The 16,243-nt window shown below is 33.2% G+C and overlaps 1 protein-coding gene across 1 annotated transcript; it reads left to right on the plus strand.

Annotated features, from left to right (window-relative positions):
- Positions 1-3,264: 3,264 nt before the first annotated feature.
- On the plus strand, positions 3,265-14,937 carry Sult1e1 (sulfotransferase family 1E member 1). Its single transcript, XM_051198407.1, has 7 exons — positions 3,265-3,412; positions 6,509-6,634; positions 7,086-7,183; positions 9,988-10,114; positions 11,961-12,055; positions 13,663-13,843; positions 14,825-14,937. The coding sequence occupies exons 1-7, from the start codon at positions 3,265-3,267 to the stop codon at positions 14,935-14,937; spliced, it is 888 nt and encodes a 295-aa protein (XP_051054364.1).
- Positions 14,938-16,243: the final 1,306 nt, after the last annotated feature.

Here is a 16,243-nt window from a genome sequence, read left to right on the forward strand (position 1 = left end):
CTTGTGTTCAGAGTCGCTTTGAGAAGTCCCCCAAAGTAGTGTGTACTGTTGGGTCCACCCTATGTCCCAGTGTTCAACCAGAGCAGCAGCAGGACAGTAGGCAGGGTAGAGCAGAGGGTAGGGGGGGCAGGCTCGTGGTGCGGATGGGTGGGGGTGTATCAGAGCTCCAAGGATGCTCTTTATGGGGACAGGACACAGGACACAGATTCTTAATTTGTACAGATGTATAGTTTTAAATAGACAGAGAAGTTCTATAAAGATTTTCCTTGCTGTTCTCTTGATTTACAGTTATAATTCATTTAGATTCTTTCTTGCTAATTCTTCTTATTGCTCCTTTAAGCTTATTATTTGCAACAACATTATTGTTCTTTATCAGCAAGTAAATAATTTTCTCACTCCACATTAGGTCCTGTTTCCCTCCAGGCCTCCTCTTTTCTTCTTGTTCACTTCTTTATGAGTGGAAAATTTAATTAAAGCTATAATGAATGGGCAACTTAATATTTACGTATGATCCAATGGGGGAAAACAAGAGAGAGCATCTCCAGCTTTGAGGGAATGAACTTTACCCAATGATTAAACCACTATGTTAATCAATTGCATCATTGTCCAGCCCTACAGTTACTCTCTGCCTACTTTGCTGACAGAATAAAAGCTCACAAGAAACATTCCCACTGTACAAACAGTTCTCATTTTTCTTTTACAGCTTAATCTTTGTGCATGCTTCCATTTGAAGAGAACTGAATCAGGTCATTTCATTTCTTTCACGGGATCATCTGGACAGGTTGTATTTTATTGTTGATATTAGCACATTTGAAATATAGAAAATACAAAATTTGTGTCACTTACTAAGTTGTTATATATAGAAGGTTGATAAACTCTATACTGATACCATGCCTAATTATTTAAAGCCTTTTAAAATTCATTGTTACAAAAAATTTATATATGTTTTGATGTTTAAATATCTTTAAAATAAAATTTAGTTATTGTAAATGCCTGGGAAGTTCTAAATGCAATTGCTATAAAGGATCTTGAAACTGTTATTACTATATTCTTAGATAAACAGATTAATCAACACAGCAAATGTCTAGATTTATTAATAAATAATTCATGTGGACTTCATTTGTAGGATACAATTCATTTTTGATAGAATTTTTGATGGTAAAAGCTAGCAAATCAAAAATACAATCTAATAATTAGAGTAATAAACCTTTCTCAGAATCCCCTTTGTATCACAGTGTTGTGGCAGAAATATATACAAAAAAGACATCTTCTACTTCCAGCCACTTTACCTAAATCCAGAGTAAAACAGAACTTGACAAAAATTTTCAATATTTATCTTAGAAAGAAGTGAAGGTGATCATGGAGAGAAGGGCAGTAGGGTGAAGTTTAGTTAGGAGATAGAAGAAGAAATGACAGTCATTTTAAACAATTTGTTCTCCTGTTTCTCTGTGACTGGTGCCTATTTCCCTTATGAAATAATGCTGACAACTTTTGACTAAAATATACATGTTAGGGGAAACATATAGATAGTGAATCTATGTTATAGTTTGAGACAATTTATGAAAAAATGAGGGTAGGAAAGAAGCCTTTGATGCCAGAACTTTCAATATGAGTCCAAGTTAATTATGAAGTGACAGCATGAGATTAGGCTACTGCTTAGTAATGGGTTAGTCACGTCCAGTTGAATTCTAACCAGTTTTTAGAAATACAGTTCAATCTACAAGTTCATTTGAATAAACAGATTATAGTATAAATGTTGATTATTACAGTTCTTTTTTTTTTTAGAAATAAACATTTATTTCTTGTAAATATCTCTTTTCAGTAAGCTTGGAGAAAATTCTGAAAATAAGCTGATGGCTGATTTCTGTTTTTGGACTATAACTAATATTTTCAAATTATTAAGTTTATGTGATTCAGGTATTTCAGAGTTGAAATTGCAGAGACTGAGATATTTTCCCCTTTGGGAGGAATAGTCATGACTATACAAGCTATTCTCTGAGTAACAACAAACAAAAGACTAAGTGTCACTTGATGTCTTCCTTCTAGTGTGTGCTTTATTGAAATGAATATCATCCTGGATTGGTTGTCTTAGAGACGTTCAGAGAATAAGCGCCATGAAAAACAACTAAAGTGAGGAAGCAAAGTATTAATTAAGAATTTCTCTAAGATCTTTGAATTTATGAACATATTCTTGAAAAGTGTTATTGGCACATGCTTTTCCTGATTGAACAATTGTGTTCCCATGCCATTTTCCTTGACCCAATGAGGCCTTTCCCATTCTGTAGTTAAAACCTTGATCAGGGAGTGAATTAGAATCATTCTGCTGAAGCTTATCATTTTGGAGCAAATCACTCATTAAGAAGGTCAATTATTTTTTAGAGTAAGTGAGAAAAGTAAAATCAAGATCAATGACTCCAAACAATTTTTCTATAACCTCAGCATTCCTCAGACATAAGTTTTAGAGTATCTTAACTTTGCTTCCCTTTAAATATGTTTATCAAAGCCTGGTGGTGGTGGCACTCACTTTTAACGCCAGCACTTGGGAGGCACCTGGTCCACAGAGCTAGTTCCAGGACATGCTCCAAAGCTACACAGAGAAACCATGTCTCGCAATTCAAATAAATAAATAAATCTATCAAATATTTGAAATCCTTTCATTCAACAACATATATTCAGGAACTAAGACAGATTTGGGTTCAATACTAGACAGTACCCTTATAAAGTAGCAGCCTGTATTTATTATTTAATAAAGACACAATTGAAGCCTGTACTGAAATATGGCTACATTTTAAGACTTCTTAGTCTTTTCATATGCTTTATCAATTTTGACAAAATTGAAGATTATTTTTCCATCCATCATAGAATCTTACATATGTATGTTTATATAAATATAGGTATAGGTATATATACCCTACACTACACTGTTTAAATTATACTCTACACCATCTTGCATAGTTTTAGCCATTTATGTTAAAGTATAATGATTTATTTCTAGTAGGAATGGAAAGTATTTAAAGTACTTGAAAACTAAGTACATATAATATGTATATGTAATTTTTGCATTTTTCTTTTATTGAAGATAGATTACTTTTTTCATACAATAGTCTCCTCCTTGCACTAATATTAAGCATTTTTTTAATCCATGTAATATGTAACTGGCTTTTATATGCATAGTGAAAACATTGCAAAGTGCACAAAAACTTTAAAACATCTTTTTTTTTTTTCTTTCTTTTTTCTTTTTGTCTTCCAGCACACTATTTTGAAATGGGAACTTCTGGACCTAAGGATGATGAAGTCTTTGTTGAGTTCCATGGAATTCTAATGGATAAATATTTTGTCAAATATTGGGATGATGTTGAAGCATTCTTGGCAAGGCCAGATGATATTGTCATTGCTACATACCCTAAATCTGGTAAGTGTCCTTGTTGTGACAGTATGTTGTATTTTTATATATATTTTTAAATTCTATTTTAAAATAACCAGTTTACTGTGACAAGATGTTCTTTGAGACATAGAAATTATAAACCTATATCATTATTAAATCATCAGTATTAAAGTGTTTACCTGACTCAAACTCACTTTTCATACTACGAACAGTTGTAGTAATCTTGGTGTCAAAATATTAATAAATTGTACATTATCAACTCTATTCCACAACCTTGAACTCCAAGAACACAATCAGTAACATTAAGTCATTGATAAATGGAAATTGTTGATTATACAATTATCTTATTCAATATAGATAAGTCATTTTGAGATATGCATTGCTTAATAAATATTTAAAACTAATGTTTATGGGTTTGTAGATTATAAACTCTTTCAAAGGTAATCAAAAAGTGTATTTAAGGAAACCATTACCTTTTCATTGTGTATACTCACAAATTCTAATTTCACTACATATATTCACAAATTGCAATTCTTTTTTCTGAGATTAGCTCTACTAATATAAATAGGTCTAGAGTCTTAAAATTAAAATAATGCACTTTTAAAGCCAGAGAAGTCCAACCTAGTATTCTCTGTCTGCTTATTAACATTTAATACTTAAAAATGAATCATTCATCTGTTTGTGACCATATGATCATATAATTCCAATACTCAGGAGATATGGTAATTATGAGTTTGTGGGACGATCAAATGAAACAAAATCTCAAATGAAGGCCATGCACACACACTCACAATTATGTATATGCACATATTTTAACTGTATGCACACTCACAATCATATATCAGGTATGTACACACATATATATATATTTATATATTGTATATATACAAATAATTGTATATATGTATATACATATATATCAAGTGCATACACACAATTATGTATATGCAGATATTTCAAGTGTGTGCATACTCACAATCACATATATGTATATATATCAGGTATATACATATATATGTAGGTATACACACACTCACAGTTGCACATAAGCATGAATGAGAACCACTATGTATTTGGCAACTCTTCCCTAAACTCTTCATCTATTTCTCTCCTTGGTTCAGCTCAATTGCAGCAGAACACTGCCATCCGAATAAAGAGCACAGAGTAATTCTGGTTTCAATCTTTGTTTATACTTACCTACAACTATCCAACAAAATACTTTGGCAATGTATTCTGGTAGCTATGACTCATAGTTGTCATCTTACTGGATATTTCATCTACTTTGCACCACTGAATTTATTCTCTCAACAAGAGATTTCTTTATGAACATATTTTTTTGATAATATTTTTTATTTAAATTCTCAACACGCTTGTTTTACATGTCAATCCTAGTTCCCTCTCCCTTCCATCCTCTCCTATCACCCCCATCAATCCCTTTGCCATCCCCTTTCTTCTCCCCAGGGAGGGTGAGGCCTCCTATGGGGGAATTTTCAAAGTCTGTCATATTATTTGGAGCAGGGCCTAGGCCCTCCCCATGTGTCTAGCTGAGAGAGTATCATTCTATGTGGAATGGGCTCCCAAAGTCCATTTGTATATTAGGGATAAATACTGATCCATTACCAGAGGCCCCTTAGACTGCCCAGTCTTCCTAACTAACACCGGCATTCAGGGGGTCTGTGTTGGTCCTATGCTGGTTTCCCAGCTATCAGACTGGAAAGAGATATCTTTTTTTCTCTCTCTCTCTCTCTTTCTTTCTTTCTTCCTTTCTTTCTTTCTTCCTTCCTTCCTTCCTTCCTTCCTTTCTTTCTTTCTATTCATTCTCCCTTTTATTATTATTATTATGTTTCTCATTTTACATATTGATCCCTGTTCCTTCTCCCTCCTTCCGTTCTTCCCTCCTTCCCACACTCCCATGTCCCCTAACCACCCTACCATCCCATGCTCCCTCACAGTCCACAGGGAAGGTGATGCCTTCCAGGAGGGATCAGCAAAATCTGTCAAGTCATTTGGAGTGGGGGGGGGAAGAAATTTATGAACACATTTTTACGATATTGCTGTATAACTATGATACTCCCTAAAATAAATGCAAAGGTATTTTGTATTTAACATCAACTTACCAGTATAACCTTACTGAGTTTATCTCTTCAAGCAATTTGTTTTAACATGTGTACTCCTTTCCATATCTTAATTCTTTTCGTCTCCACCACCAAACAATCCTTGGATGTCCTTTGCTGACAAAAATATCTTATGCCGCTGCTTCCTAGGGCTCTTCTCTGTCTCACACAATTATGAAACCTAAGCTCAACGGTCTTGTCTTCATAAAGGAACTTCGTTGTTTAGAAGATTTATTTTTATATTTTATGCATATGAGTGTTTTACCTGCATGTATGTATGTGCACCTGAATGCATGCCTATTATTCAGAGAAGTCACAGAATAGGATATTGGTTTCCCTATAACTGGAATGATGGATTCTTTGAGGTGTAATGTTGATGTTGAAAGTGAAACTCAGGTTCTCTACTTGGGCAACAAGTGCTCTTAGGTGTTACTCCAGCCTCATGAGGGACCCTCTCATTGAACATCCTAAAAGCAGTAGCATCACTCAGAATATATTCTTCCTTCTTATATCTTGAAGCTCTATGCTTTTATCTGCATTACAACATCTTAACAAAGAAAACTATAGTTTGTTATTACCAATTTTCTTTTTCTGATTACCGTCAAAGGCCAGACAGGTAATTCCAATTTATCTATATTCTCTGTTTGAAGTTTCAGTATAGGTACAAAGACCACCACTAAAGTCTATAGCAGGAAGTATGCTTGTATAATGTCACCCATGCTCTGCCTTTTATTCATGTCTCCTCACTTCTTATTCATAACAATTGAAGTTATCAGAGTGTTATTAATTTTCATAATGCTACAGTTCATCATAAGAGGGCATGGACACAATGACCAGCTATTATCCATGACAGTGTACTTCCATATTTGTTGAAGTTATTTTGAACAGTGTAAATTAAATATTCAAGAAAATGTATTTTGAATTTAGATGATATCAAACACTATTAAAATAATACTGTTAACAACTATACAGAGTCATTGGATAATCAGGTGTGTTTCATGTTTTACAGGTACCACATGGGTTAGTGAGATTGTGTATATGATCTGTAAAGAAGGTGATGTGGAAAAATGCAAGGAAGACTCAATTTTTTATAGAGTACCTCACCTGGAATGCAGACATGCAGAATTGATTAATGGTATTTTAAAATAAATTTTTAAAAATGCATGCAAATATATATGTATGTATGTATATATATACATATATATATATGATATAGAGTATTCTTATTCTTATAAAATGCCATGTGCCTAGAATAGTGAATAATCCTAACTTTTATATATGTTCATAAGAATCTTATATGTCAGCATTTATTTCTCAGTTTCCTGAAGTTGAAAATATTTTAAATATTAGGAAACTTCACAGAATTTCAAGGGTAGTCAAAACTCTATTCATGAAGGATTACTTACCACATGTGAAAATTATTCTTTTCAATTGATGAAAATATTTGATCTTGATTTGTGATTTATTTAATTATCATTTTTCTTCACAGTGAGACTACATTGTCTAGAATCTTAAATAATTTCTTTTAAAATATCCATTTAAATTCATATGAACATTTTTTTCAATTTTTCTATTTCTCAACTCAGGAGTAAAACTACTAAAAGAGAAGGAATCTCCTAGAATAGTGAAAACCCACCTCCCACCCAAGCTTATTCCACAATCATTTTGGGAAAAGAATTGCAAGGTAATCAGAAATAGATCTTCTCAGACTTTATGGACTTGCATATCACCTAAAAGTCTTCGTATACACATTGTATTACTCTTTCCATTTAACACACTGTTTTCAACAAATGTGAATTGTTTTTAGCATAACCCCAGCCTCAATTGTAATGATACCTTCTATTTTTTGCTTAAGGTGATTCTGAAAACCAGTTAAACCCTAAACCTTGCTTTATTTCTGTGTAAAAGAAGGTTAATAGTGACATCTTCCTAATAGAGCTAAGTACAATTATCCCTGAAACCTCAAGCTTAGTGCCTAACCCACTGTGAGCCCTGGATGAATGAATGCTAGATACCTACATTTCTATCCCAGTGGACTGAATGTCCTCTCTTCACAAAAATAGTATATAACTCTGTGAGACATTCAAATGAGCTAGAATAGTGTACCTAGACAAGTGTCTTGTAATAATCATTTACCCAGTGAATGAAAGGATCTGTTATCATCCTTTTTACTTCATTAAGAATGCACTACATGCTGGATAAACTTTAAAGGAAAGAGGTTTGTTTTGGTTGGTGATTCTGATCAAGGGTCAAGATGCTTGTTGTTAGTAAAGTTTCAAGGTAGCATACGAGTCAATGTATACACACACATTTATGTCTCTAGTCTCCAACTTTTCTTTAATGCCTCTAGCACTCAAATGTTTGCTACTATGGTGACCCTTTCTAACCCTTGACACCTCCCAAAGGCCCATGTCTAAAGATAAAAGTCAGATTCTATCCATTCTACAGTACACAGGCTTCACTGTGAACATTGAATTTGAATGTAAATTTTGGAGGGTACAAACCATATTCAAACCTACAAGTTCCTGTAAGGTGTAGGGACATATGATACAGATAATCATTGATTCCATGGAAATAGTCAATAAAGTAAAGAAATGAGTAAACAGATTCTACGGGTAGTTCTTAGATCATGAAAGTGAACACTTCTAATTCAGAAGAATGGTTTAAAAGGCAGAAGAGGGCTGGGCAGTGCTGGTGGTCCCTTAAATCCCAGAACTTGGGAGACAGAGGCAGGTGGACATGTGTGAGTTTGAGAGTAGCATGGTCTACGGAGTTCCAGGACAGCTAGGGCTTTACAAAGAAACCCTGTCTTTAAAAAACAAACTAACAAACAAATAGGAACTGAAGATGAAGTAGTCTGTTCAAACAGAGACCATTTCAGGGGCTGTCTGTAACCAGCTCAGCTTGCCTGGAGGTTAAATGACCAGCTGGTTAAAAGATCCAAAGAAAATTACCTAGGGCTTATCACAGGAGAGTTGGATGCCAAGGTAAGAAACTTGGATTTTACTACAGTTATAACAAAATGAGGCATTTTATAGAGAGTCCATAAGTACTGGCAAAAATTGGTCATGGAATTAATTTCCTGCATGCTGCTTGCTAATATTTCTTGTATACTTGACACTTTATAAAGGTCTTAGGCTCCAAACTTCAAAGGTTCTAATGCTTTCTTAGTTGCATCTGAAATAACACTAAGTACATATCCTCCTGCATGATCTCCTACAGAAAAGGTCTTTCACAATTATGTAATTTACTGAGGTGTCTCATCACCGTTTGCTCTCAGGGTGTTGATCAGGCCACTTTTTTTCTTTGTGAGAATTGTAGGAGTTTATTGCTCCATTGAAATTTATAGTCACATTTATGGCATACTTTCATATACCTCAGAGGTCATCAAAGAAATAGAGATAATTAAATAATTTTCCTTTTGGTTATTTCCATAATGATTTGTTGATCTATCAGAGGAGAGTATTTTGTGAAAATGTTTGGAGTGATAAATCAGAGAGAATAAGTGACAAAGTAAAGAAAGTGAGTTTTAAAAGATCAGGATGATGGAAGAGAAAAGTGTTAAATGACAAGGGATTTGAAGTGGTGTGGTTTGGAGGGAGGTGTATGCATCATGCTTTGTCCATTTCTTTAGTGGTGAAAATGTCTGAGTACAAAGAGATGAGGCCTGTGAAGGATAGAGTTTTATAGTGTTAAAGCTAAAAACAGCAGCAGACACCACAGCTCCCTGATCTGCTAATCCATTGTTTTTATCTACTGTGTATAATAAGAATGGAAAGTCAGTGAGTGAAGTTATGAGAGTGCATTTTCCTCTGATCACATTCCTTAGGGGCAGGAATGGTCACGGTCACTTTTATAATCAAACAATGAAGGGGAGGATCTCAAGGAGGACCCAGGCAAATTAAAAAAAAAAAAAAGAGATAACTTTTAGATGTGGATTTAAATATAAATATGTAAATATGATTACTTTTTCTAACTGCAAGTGATGACGCTACAGTGCATTTTGTCTTTTTTGTCTTAGGATCCAAATTATGGTATGGTCTAAAGAACAGAAAACTGTACTTTTGACAGAGATCTGTCAACTTGTTTAAGTGGTTTACTTTTGATACTACTATATACTTGAATCAATTTGAGTTTTATTGTTTTACTTACAAGATAGGAGAAACAATCTACTTGGCTCGATATTTTGGACTGAAAATGTTATATAAATAAATAAAATCAAGAGGAGCAATTGAGCAAGGATAGAAATGGTTCTGTTACCTCAGGTTATTGAATATGTTTTTTAGCAGGATAAAACTAAAGACTAGCCAGGACAGAGCAAGCACTCTGCCTCAACTTATGTATGTTCATTTTTTTCCAGATAATGTATATTTTTATCTTTTTCAACCATACATTTATATTCTGCTAGTTATTGGAGACATGAATCTTTAAAAGTTGATGACAGTGTGGTATCCAGGCAGTGATTTAACACCTTATTTTATCCTCTAGATTATCTATATTTGCCGGAATGCCAAAGATGTGGTGGTTTCTTATTATTACTTTTTACTAATGGTAGTGGATTACCCAAATCCTACATCCTTTCAGGACATGGTGGAGAAATTTATGCAAGGACAAGGTAAGAGCAACTAACTAGTCTTCTAAGGATTACTTTCAGAAAAAGACAAAACAAATGCTGTTCTGTATGAAGGTAATTAATAAATTAATATAAACAGAGACAATATAAATATGTAAAAAGAGCTATAATATATATGAACATAGAGTGTAATATAATAATAATGAATTTATAAATATGTACAACAGATTAATATAAGTAAACAGAAATAGAATGTAATATAAAATAGAATATAAATATAAGATTATGGGAATATATATATATACAGGAATATAATATAAATTTAAATATAAAATTTTAAATATATACATATATATATACATATATACATATGTATATATATACAGAGGTAGAATATATGTTTTCTAAGGGATATAATATTATACAAATACTAAAAGAACTGATGCTTAGAGTGATAGTAATTTCTGCATATGAGGAGGAGGGAAAATTAGGGACTCTAGGAGTTTCATTTATGCTAATAAGTAAATGCATTGACCCAACATTGAAGGTTGTAGGTAGTAGTTTCCTCTCTGTAAGTTTGAGAGCTAGCATATGCTGTCTCTAACAGGTATTTTTGTATTTTCCAAATGTTTTAGAGCATGTTATTATAATATGATTAGACAAAAAGTGGGTGAAGGTATAAAGGCATGGTTACTTCCTTTCCAAGTAAAATGTCAAGCCATTACATGAATACTGAAGTGGGGATATACAAATATTATGAATACCTGTAAAACTTTGTATTATTCTTTCAGGCATGTAGACTGAACATTTTCATTTTGATTTCCCAGAACCTCGAGCAGATATTATGGGAATTTTATCATTCCACTGAAGTTCTGACCAATGCATCAGAGTATTTGTGTTTTAAGATGAAGAGGCAAAGAAGGGTTTACAATGGAACAAACAAACAAACAAAAACATGCAAATTGTATAGGAATAATTGAAACATTGAAAGAAAAACATTTTATATCCATATGAGATAATATTGCTCATTGGATCTATGTGGTTTGCAGAAAAAAAATGTCTTCTAAATTACCATTAATAAAATATACACCTCGGTTGTCAAAATTCTCTATGAAATACAGAGAAAAATAATTTATATGCCTTAAAATGGGATGAATGAGACTGTTATTAACATCATTGTGGGTCTTCTCATAAGAAACTTTGATTATGGCATCAAAGCAAGACAAGCTTACAATGGGTCAATGCCAAGTCTAGTGGTAACTCATACATGTTTGTATCATTCTGTTAGCCTTGGATTTTATAAGGCAGTTGTGTGAGGGTAAGAGAAGCAAAAGGAAGTGACAGCATTTGCCATATCACATCATATCCAAAAATCTTCTAATTTTATGGAAGACAGGAATTTTCCCTATGAAAAAAACCTTTCACAATCTAAATTACCTTTGTTGCAATACTTACTATATTCTCTCTTTTCTCTCTCTCCATCTCTCTCTCTCTGTGTGTGTGTGTGTGTGTGTGTGTGTTTGTGTGTGTGTGCACACAAACACACACACACACACACAGAGATAGGTACGCATGCACAAACATGCAGATACGCATAAGTACACACACACACCAAATTTAGTACATGCTCTCATTGCTCTAAGTTGTGTTGGTTTCTTATTTTTTCTTAATATCATAATATATAACATGATGCTAAAACTAAAAAGCATGTTTCTGTACATGAAATTATTCAACAACTTTTGCATCATTACTGCACAAAACTCTTCTTAATAAGTGCAGTCTATTAGCTCTTATTCCAAGATCATTTTGTCTTTAACAGTTTGAATACTTCTATCAAGCTTCAAAATGATGACATAATATCTTTGCCATTTGTTTCTTCTAATTTCAGTGATGTATGGTTCCTGGTATGATCATGTAAAATCTTGGTGGGAAAAGAGAAATAATCCACATATATTATTTATGTTCTATGAAGACATGATAGAGGTAATGTAACACAAATAATAAAAGGCCAGAGATAGATAATGGGATTCAACCTGAAGATCAGGATAACGAAGTGGCCAAGCCACTAGAGAGTTCTCACCTCCATCAAGCCTAAGACCGAAAGTGGGGGATCCTGTCCTCAGTGTGACTACAGACTGCAATGCTTTCCACCAAACCCCAGACTGTTCCCTGAGACTGCACTGAGCTCCTGCCATGTGCTCTTTCTAGTACTGGGATCAAAGCTGTCAGTTGTTTTTCTTTTAGACTGATTCACTCTCGTAGCCTAGGGTGGCCTCAAACTCACAGCCTGTCTCTCGAGTCCTGAGATTATAGGTGTTGCCACCACTTCCAGTCCTCTATGGCCAACTAGTGGCTTAGGTGTGTGGCTAACTAGTGGCTTAGCTCTTACCTAGGTATGTGGCTAACTAGTGGCTTAGCTCTGCACGCTGATCCTCAGACAAGCTTTATTTGTTAGATTACAAACAAAATATCACTACTGCAAGGTAAGAAATGGAAGTCACAGGAGCATACTAGTAGTTTTTAAGATGCTCTTAGCATCTGGAAAAACTCTGTATGCAATATTACCACTAGAAACGTAATAGCAAACACTTGCAGAACTAAGGGAGGTAAATCATGATACTCTAGTTCGATTATGTCAAACTTGAATCTAATAAGTGAGTAAATATGTTTTAAATCCAAGTGTGAAAAAAATTTCTAAAGATAAAATTGGCAAAAAAGAACCTTGAATTCATAAAGATAAGAAACAAATAACTCACACCAAACTCAGTCTTTATTGGACACTCTAGTCTGAGGATTTATATCCCTTATATATGAAATTCATTGTTCATATACCATGCATGAGGTTATAATATGTAGGCATGTTTGCTTATACCTGTAATTCCAGCACTTATGAATCTGAGACAAATAGTCAGGAGTTCAAACCATGTTTGAGCAGAATAGCTAGGCTTGTCTCAAAAAGAATAAAAATAATTAAATAAAAACTGGCCAAGGAGATATGTCAGTGGATAAAGTCATTGCTATGCAAGCTTGAGGACTGGAGTTCAAATCCCTGATACTTAACACAAAAACAGATCAGCATGGAAGCTTGCTCCTAATCCTAGTGCTATGGAAACAGAAGATACCAGAGTCAAATTAACAGGGTGAATCAGTGGGCTCTGGGTTGAGTGAGACACCCTGCCTTGGTAAAATGAAGAGGAGAGTAATAGAGGAAGTTACACAACTACAAATTTCTAGCTCTTACACACTCAGGTGCAAGTGTATGCATATTTACCTGCATGCATGCTCACTCACATGCAAATGTACTTACGTAAAACACAGACACAGAATCTACAATAGAATAAACAGAAATGAAAAATTTAGGAAGAACTACAGTTAATATTTTACAAGTCATTTCATTTGGGTCCAACAATTTTTGAAGTGTCTCTTGCATCTATTTCTGGATGAGGAAGAATTATTTAGAATAGTTTGTTTTCTTTATTGTAAGTTTAACTTTAGTGTGACCAGACAGAAAATAATATTCTTTCATTTTTTTAGCTTAATACCTATTCACCTATTTTGTCAACTTGATTTTCAAAGCAATTTCTCTATAGGATATCAGAAAAGAAGTGATAAAATTGATAGAGTTCCTGGGGGAAAAGCCCTCAAAGGAACTCGTGGACAAAATCATTCAGCACACTTCATTCCAGGAGATGAAGAACAACCCATATGTCAATTTTACAACATTGCCAGCTGACTGTATGAATCACGAAATATCGTCTTTCATTAGAAAGGGTGAGAAAGTCATGTAGTTTTCTGTTTAAATGGCTAAGTTACCATGATTTAGACAAAAATCTAGTCAAGGTAATTCACCTTGCATAATCAGCATGTGTTTTCTTTACAACTCTTTTATCTTAAATATTCTTATTAAATTATAAATTGTATGGAGGCATTAAACACTATTAATATATTCAAGACTATATTTATTAATAATGAATTTCTATTAGTTGTTTATTACATTTCAGAAGTATATTATATTGAGTATAATTGCCAACATCATCAGCGATGTGATCATATAGTGTTCTAGCTATCATTAGCTAGGTCTGTGTATCTTGGGTATATGCCATATGTCTTATACATATTATCTCTATAGGTTATGACTTCTAACTAGGAAAATAGATTTACTATCTTTTTTCTTTTAAGATGAAAAACAAGTTAAGAACAGTCAGTCACATTTTCCTTGTACAATTAACATAAAGCTTTGAAAACTAAATGATGAAGGTAACAATTCAAATAAAATTCTATTTACCAATAGTATCAAAACACAATGAAAGGAAATTTTATTTACAGAGAAGATATAGTCAATTTGTATGCCCAAAATTAGGTATTTTTATATAGTAATCATGTAGCAATGTCCTGTAAGTAATTGGATACAAGGGCATAAGTCTGTATTTGAGAGATTTATCAGCACAAAGATGATATTAATAATTTGATAGTCATTACACCATTGGTCACATAATAGAAGGTTTACTATATAAGAGAAAATCAAATAAGCACATTTGAAGCAGTTCAGAGAAGAAAGAAAAATAGGAATTTTAAAGAAAAAATTCAAAACAGTAAAGTAAAATAAAACATGTGATAATTATTTATTGAGAAAATTGAACATTAGGAGAAAATTTCACATTATTTATGGAAGGTACAGTACACAAGATAGAGAAATCTCATGATTATGGGTCAAAGAGGTGCCTGCCCTTATGTCCATCTGTTTAATTACAGGAATTGTAGGAGACTGGAAGAACCACTTCACTGTAGCACTGAGGGAGCGATTTGATGAACACTATGAACAGCAAATGAAGGGCTGCACTCTGAAGTTTAGAGAAGAGCTCTGAGATGCTTCTTCTCCTTGTATCCGAAACTGGAATTTTCTGCAATTTATCATCCAGTTTCTGCTGTTTTGCCTTTTGGTAGAAGTCTTTTGAATACTGATGATTTAATTTCTTTCTCTCTCTTTTTAAAACTTTCATATCAATTTAATTTCTGAATCTGTTCAAAGCAAAAAACATCATTTTTATATAAATAACATAAGAACTGTACTCTTACACATTTCAAAGATTTCTAATAAAATTATTTGATGTCTCCATGTTTAAACATTCATATTTCTATATAAATATTTCTTTGGTGATACATAGATCAACAACTATATATAGGTGCTTTGAGATTGGCAAACTTCTGACTGTGTTTGGAAGCCAAATATATACAAAATTATATAAATAAATTAAAACAATTCCAAGAATTATAAGATCAATTGAAGATAACATCTGAAAATTCATAAATGACCAGAAATTAGTTACACTGAAATAAATGTCTTTTCTTATGTTTTGAGCCTTAAATCCATCTCTTTATAAACTGAGTTCTGTTGCTTTTGGGATATTTGTTGCTAATCTCTCCCCAAAATTACTACAAGCTCTTTACCAATATAATTCTCAGTTGATAATGAGAAATTTTCAGCATTAACAAAAGGTACCACAGTTTCTGCTGCTTCTATACTGCTGATTGATGAAGTCTTAATTTTCCTTTCAGAACTAACTCAGAATTCTACATAGGTCTTTAGTTTGTTTTCTTTGTTTCTTTGTTTCCTTCTTTCTTTCTTTTCTTTTCTTTTCTTTTCTTTTTTTTTTTTTTTTTTTGTACTCTGTTTGGGTGATAAAAATATCCATTCTAAAATATTATCTACTTTCTGCATTAGAATTCCTGTAGGGCAATGAATAGAAGGTAAAATAACCAGAATACAATCAAACTCTGAATCCAAACAATCCACATGTACAGCCTGTAATTTCTTTTCTATGAAAGCCAATCCTCTCTCAGCCTCAGCTGGTAATTTCCTTGGAATATTTAAATCCATATCACTCTGTTTAAAATAAATTATCTAGTTCTCAAGTTGTTTTCTAATTGTGGGCCATATCCAGTTAATATTTCCCAGCAATTTTAGAAAATCATTAAGAGTTTGTGATTTACCTCTGCTGATGCTGCTTATATGTACTGTCTGTGGTTGAATATTTTCAAACCTTTTTTTAATTCATTTTTTAATTTAAATTTAAAACAACCTTATTTTATATACCAATCCCAGTTCTTTCCCTCCCATCATCCACTCCCGCCCCACCATTTTCCAATCTCACCCCCCCCCCCATCAACTCC

Source organism: Phodopus roborovskii, unplaced genomic scaffold (assembly GCF_943737965.1).
Source record: "Phodopus roborovskii unplaced genomic scaffold, PHOROB, whole genome shotgun sequence".
NCBI classification, from domain to species: Eukaryota; Metazoa; Chordata; class Mammalia; order Rodentia; family Cricetidae; genus Phodopus; species Phodopus roborovskii.

Bases quoted from the DNA above. Each gene is read 5' to 3' on its own strand.
- Sult1e1 (XM_051198407.1), top strand. From the start codon at position 3,265: ATGGGAACTTCTGGACCTAAGGATGATGAAGTCTTTGTTGAGTTCCAT. The intron at 7,184-9,987 runs GTAATCAGAAAT...TTTATCCTCTAG, and splicing joins TTTGGGAAAAGAATTGCAAG to ATTATCTATATTTGCCGGAA. The intron at 13,844-14,824 runs GTGAGAAAGTCA...GTTTAATTACAG, and splicing joins ATCGTCTTTCATTAGAAAGG to GAATTGTAGGAGACTGGAAG.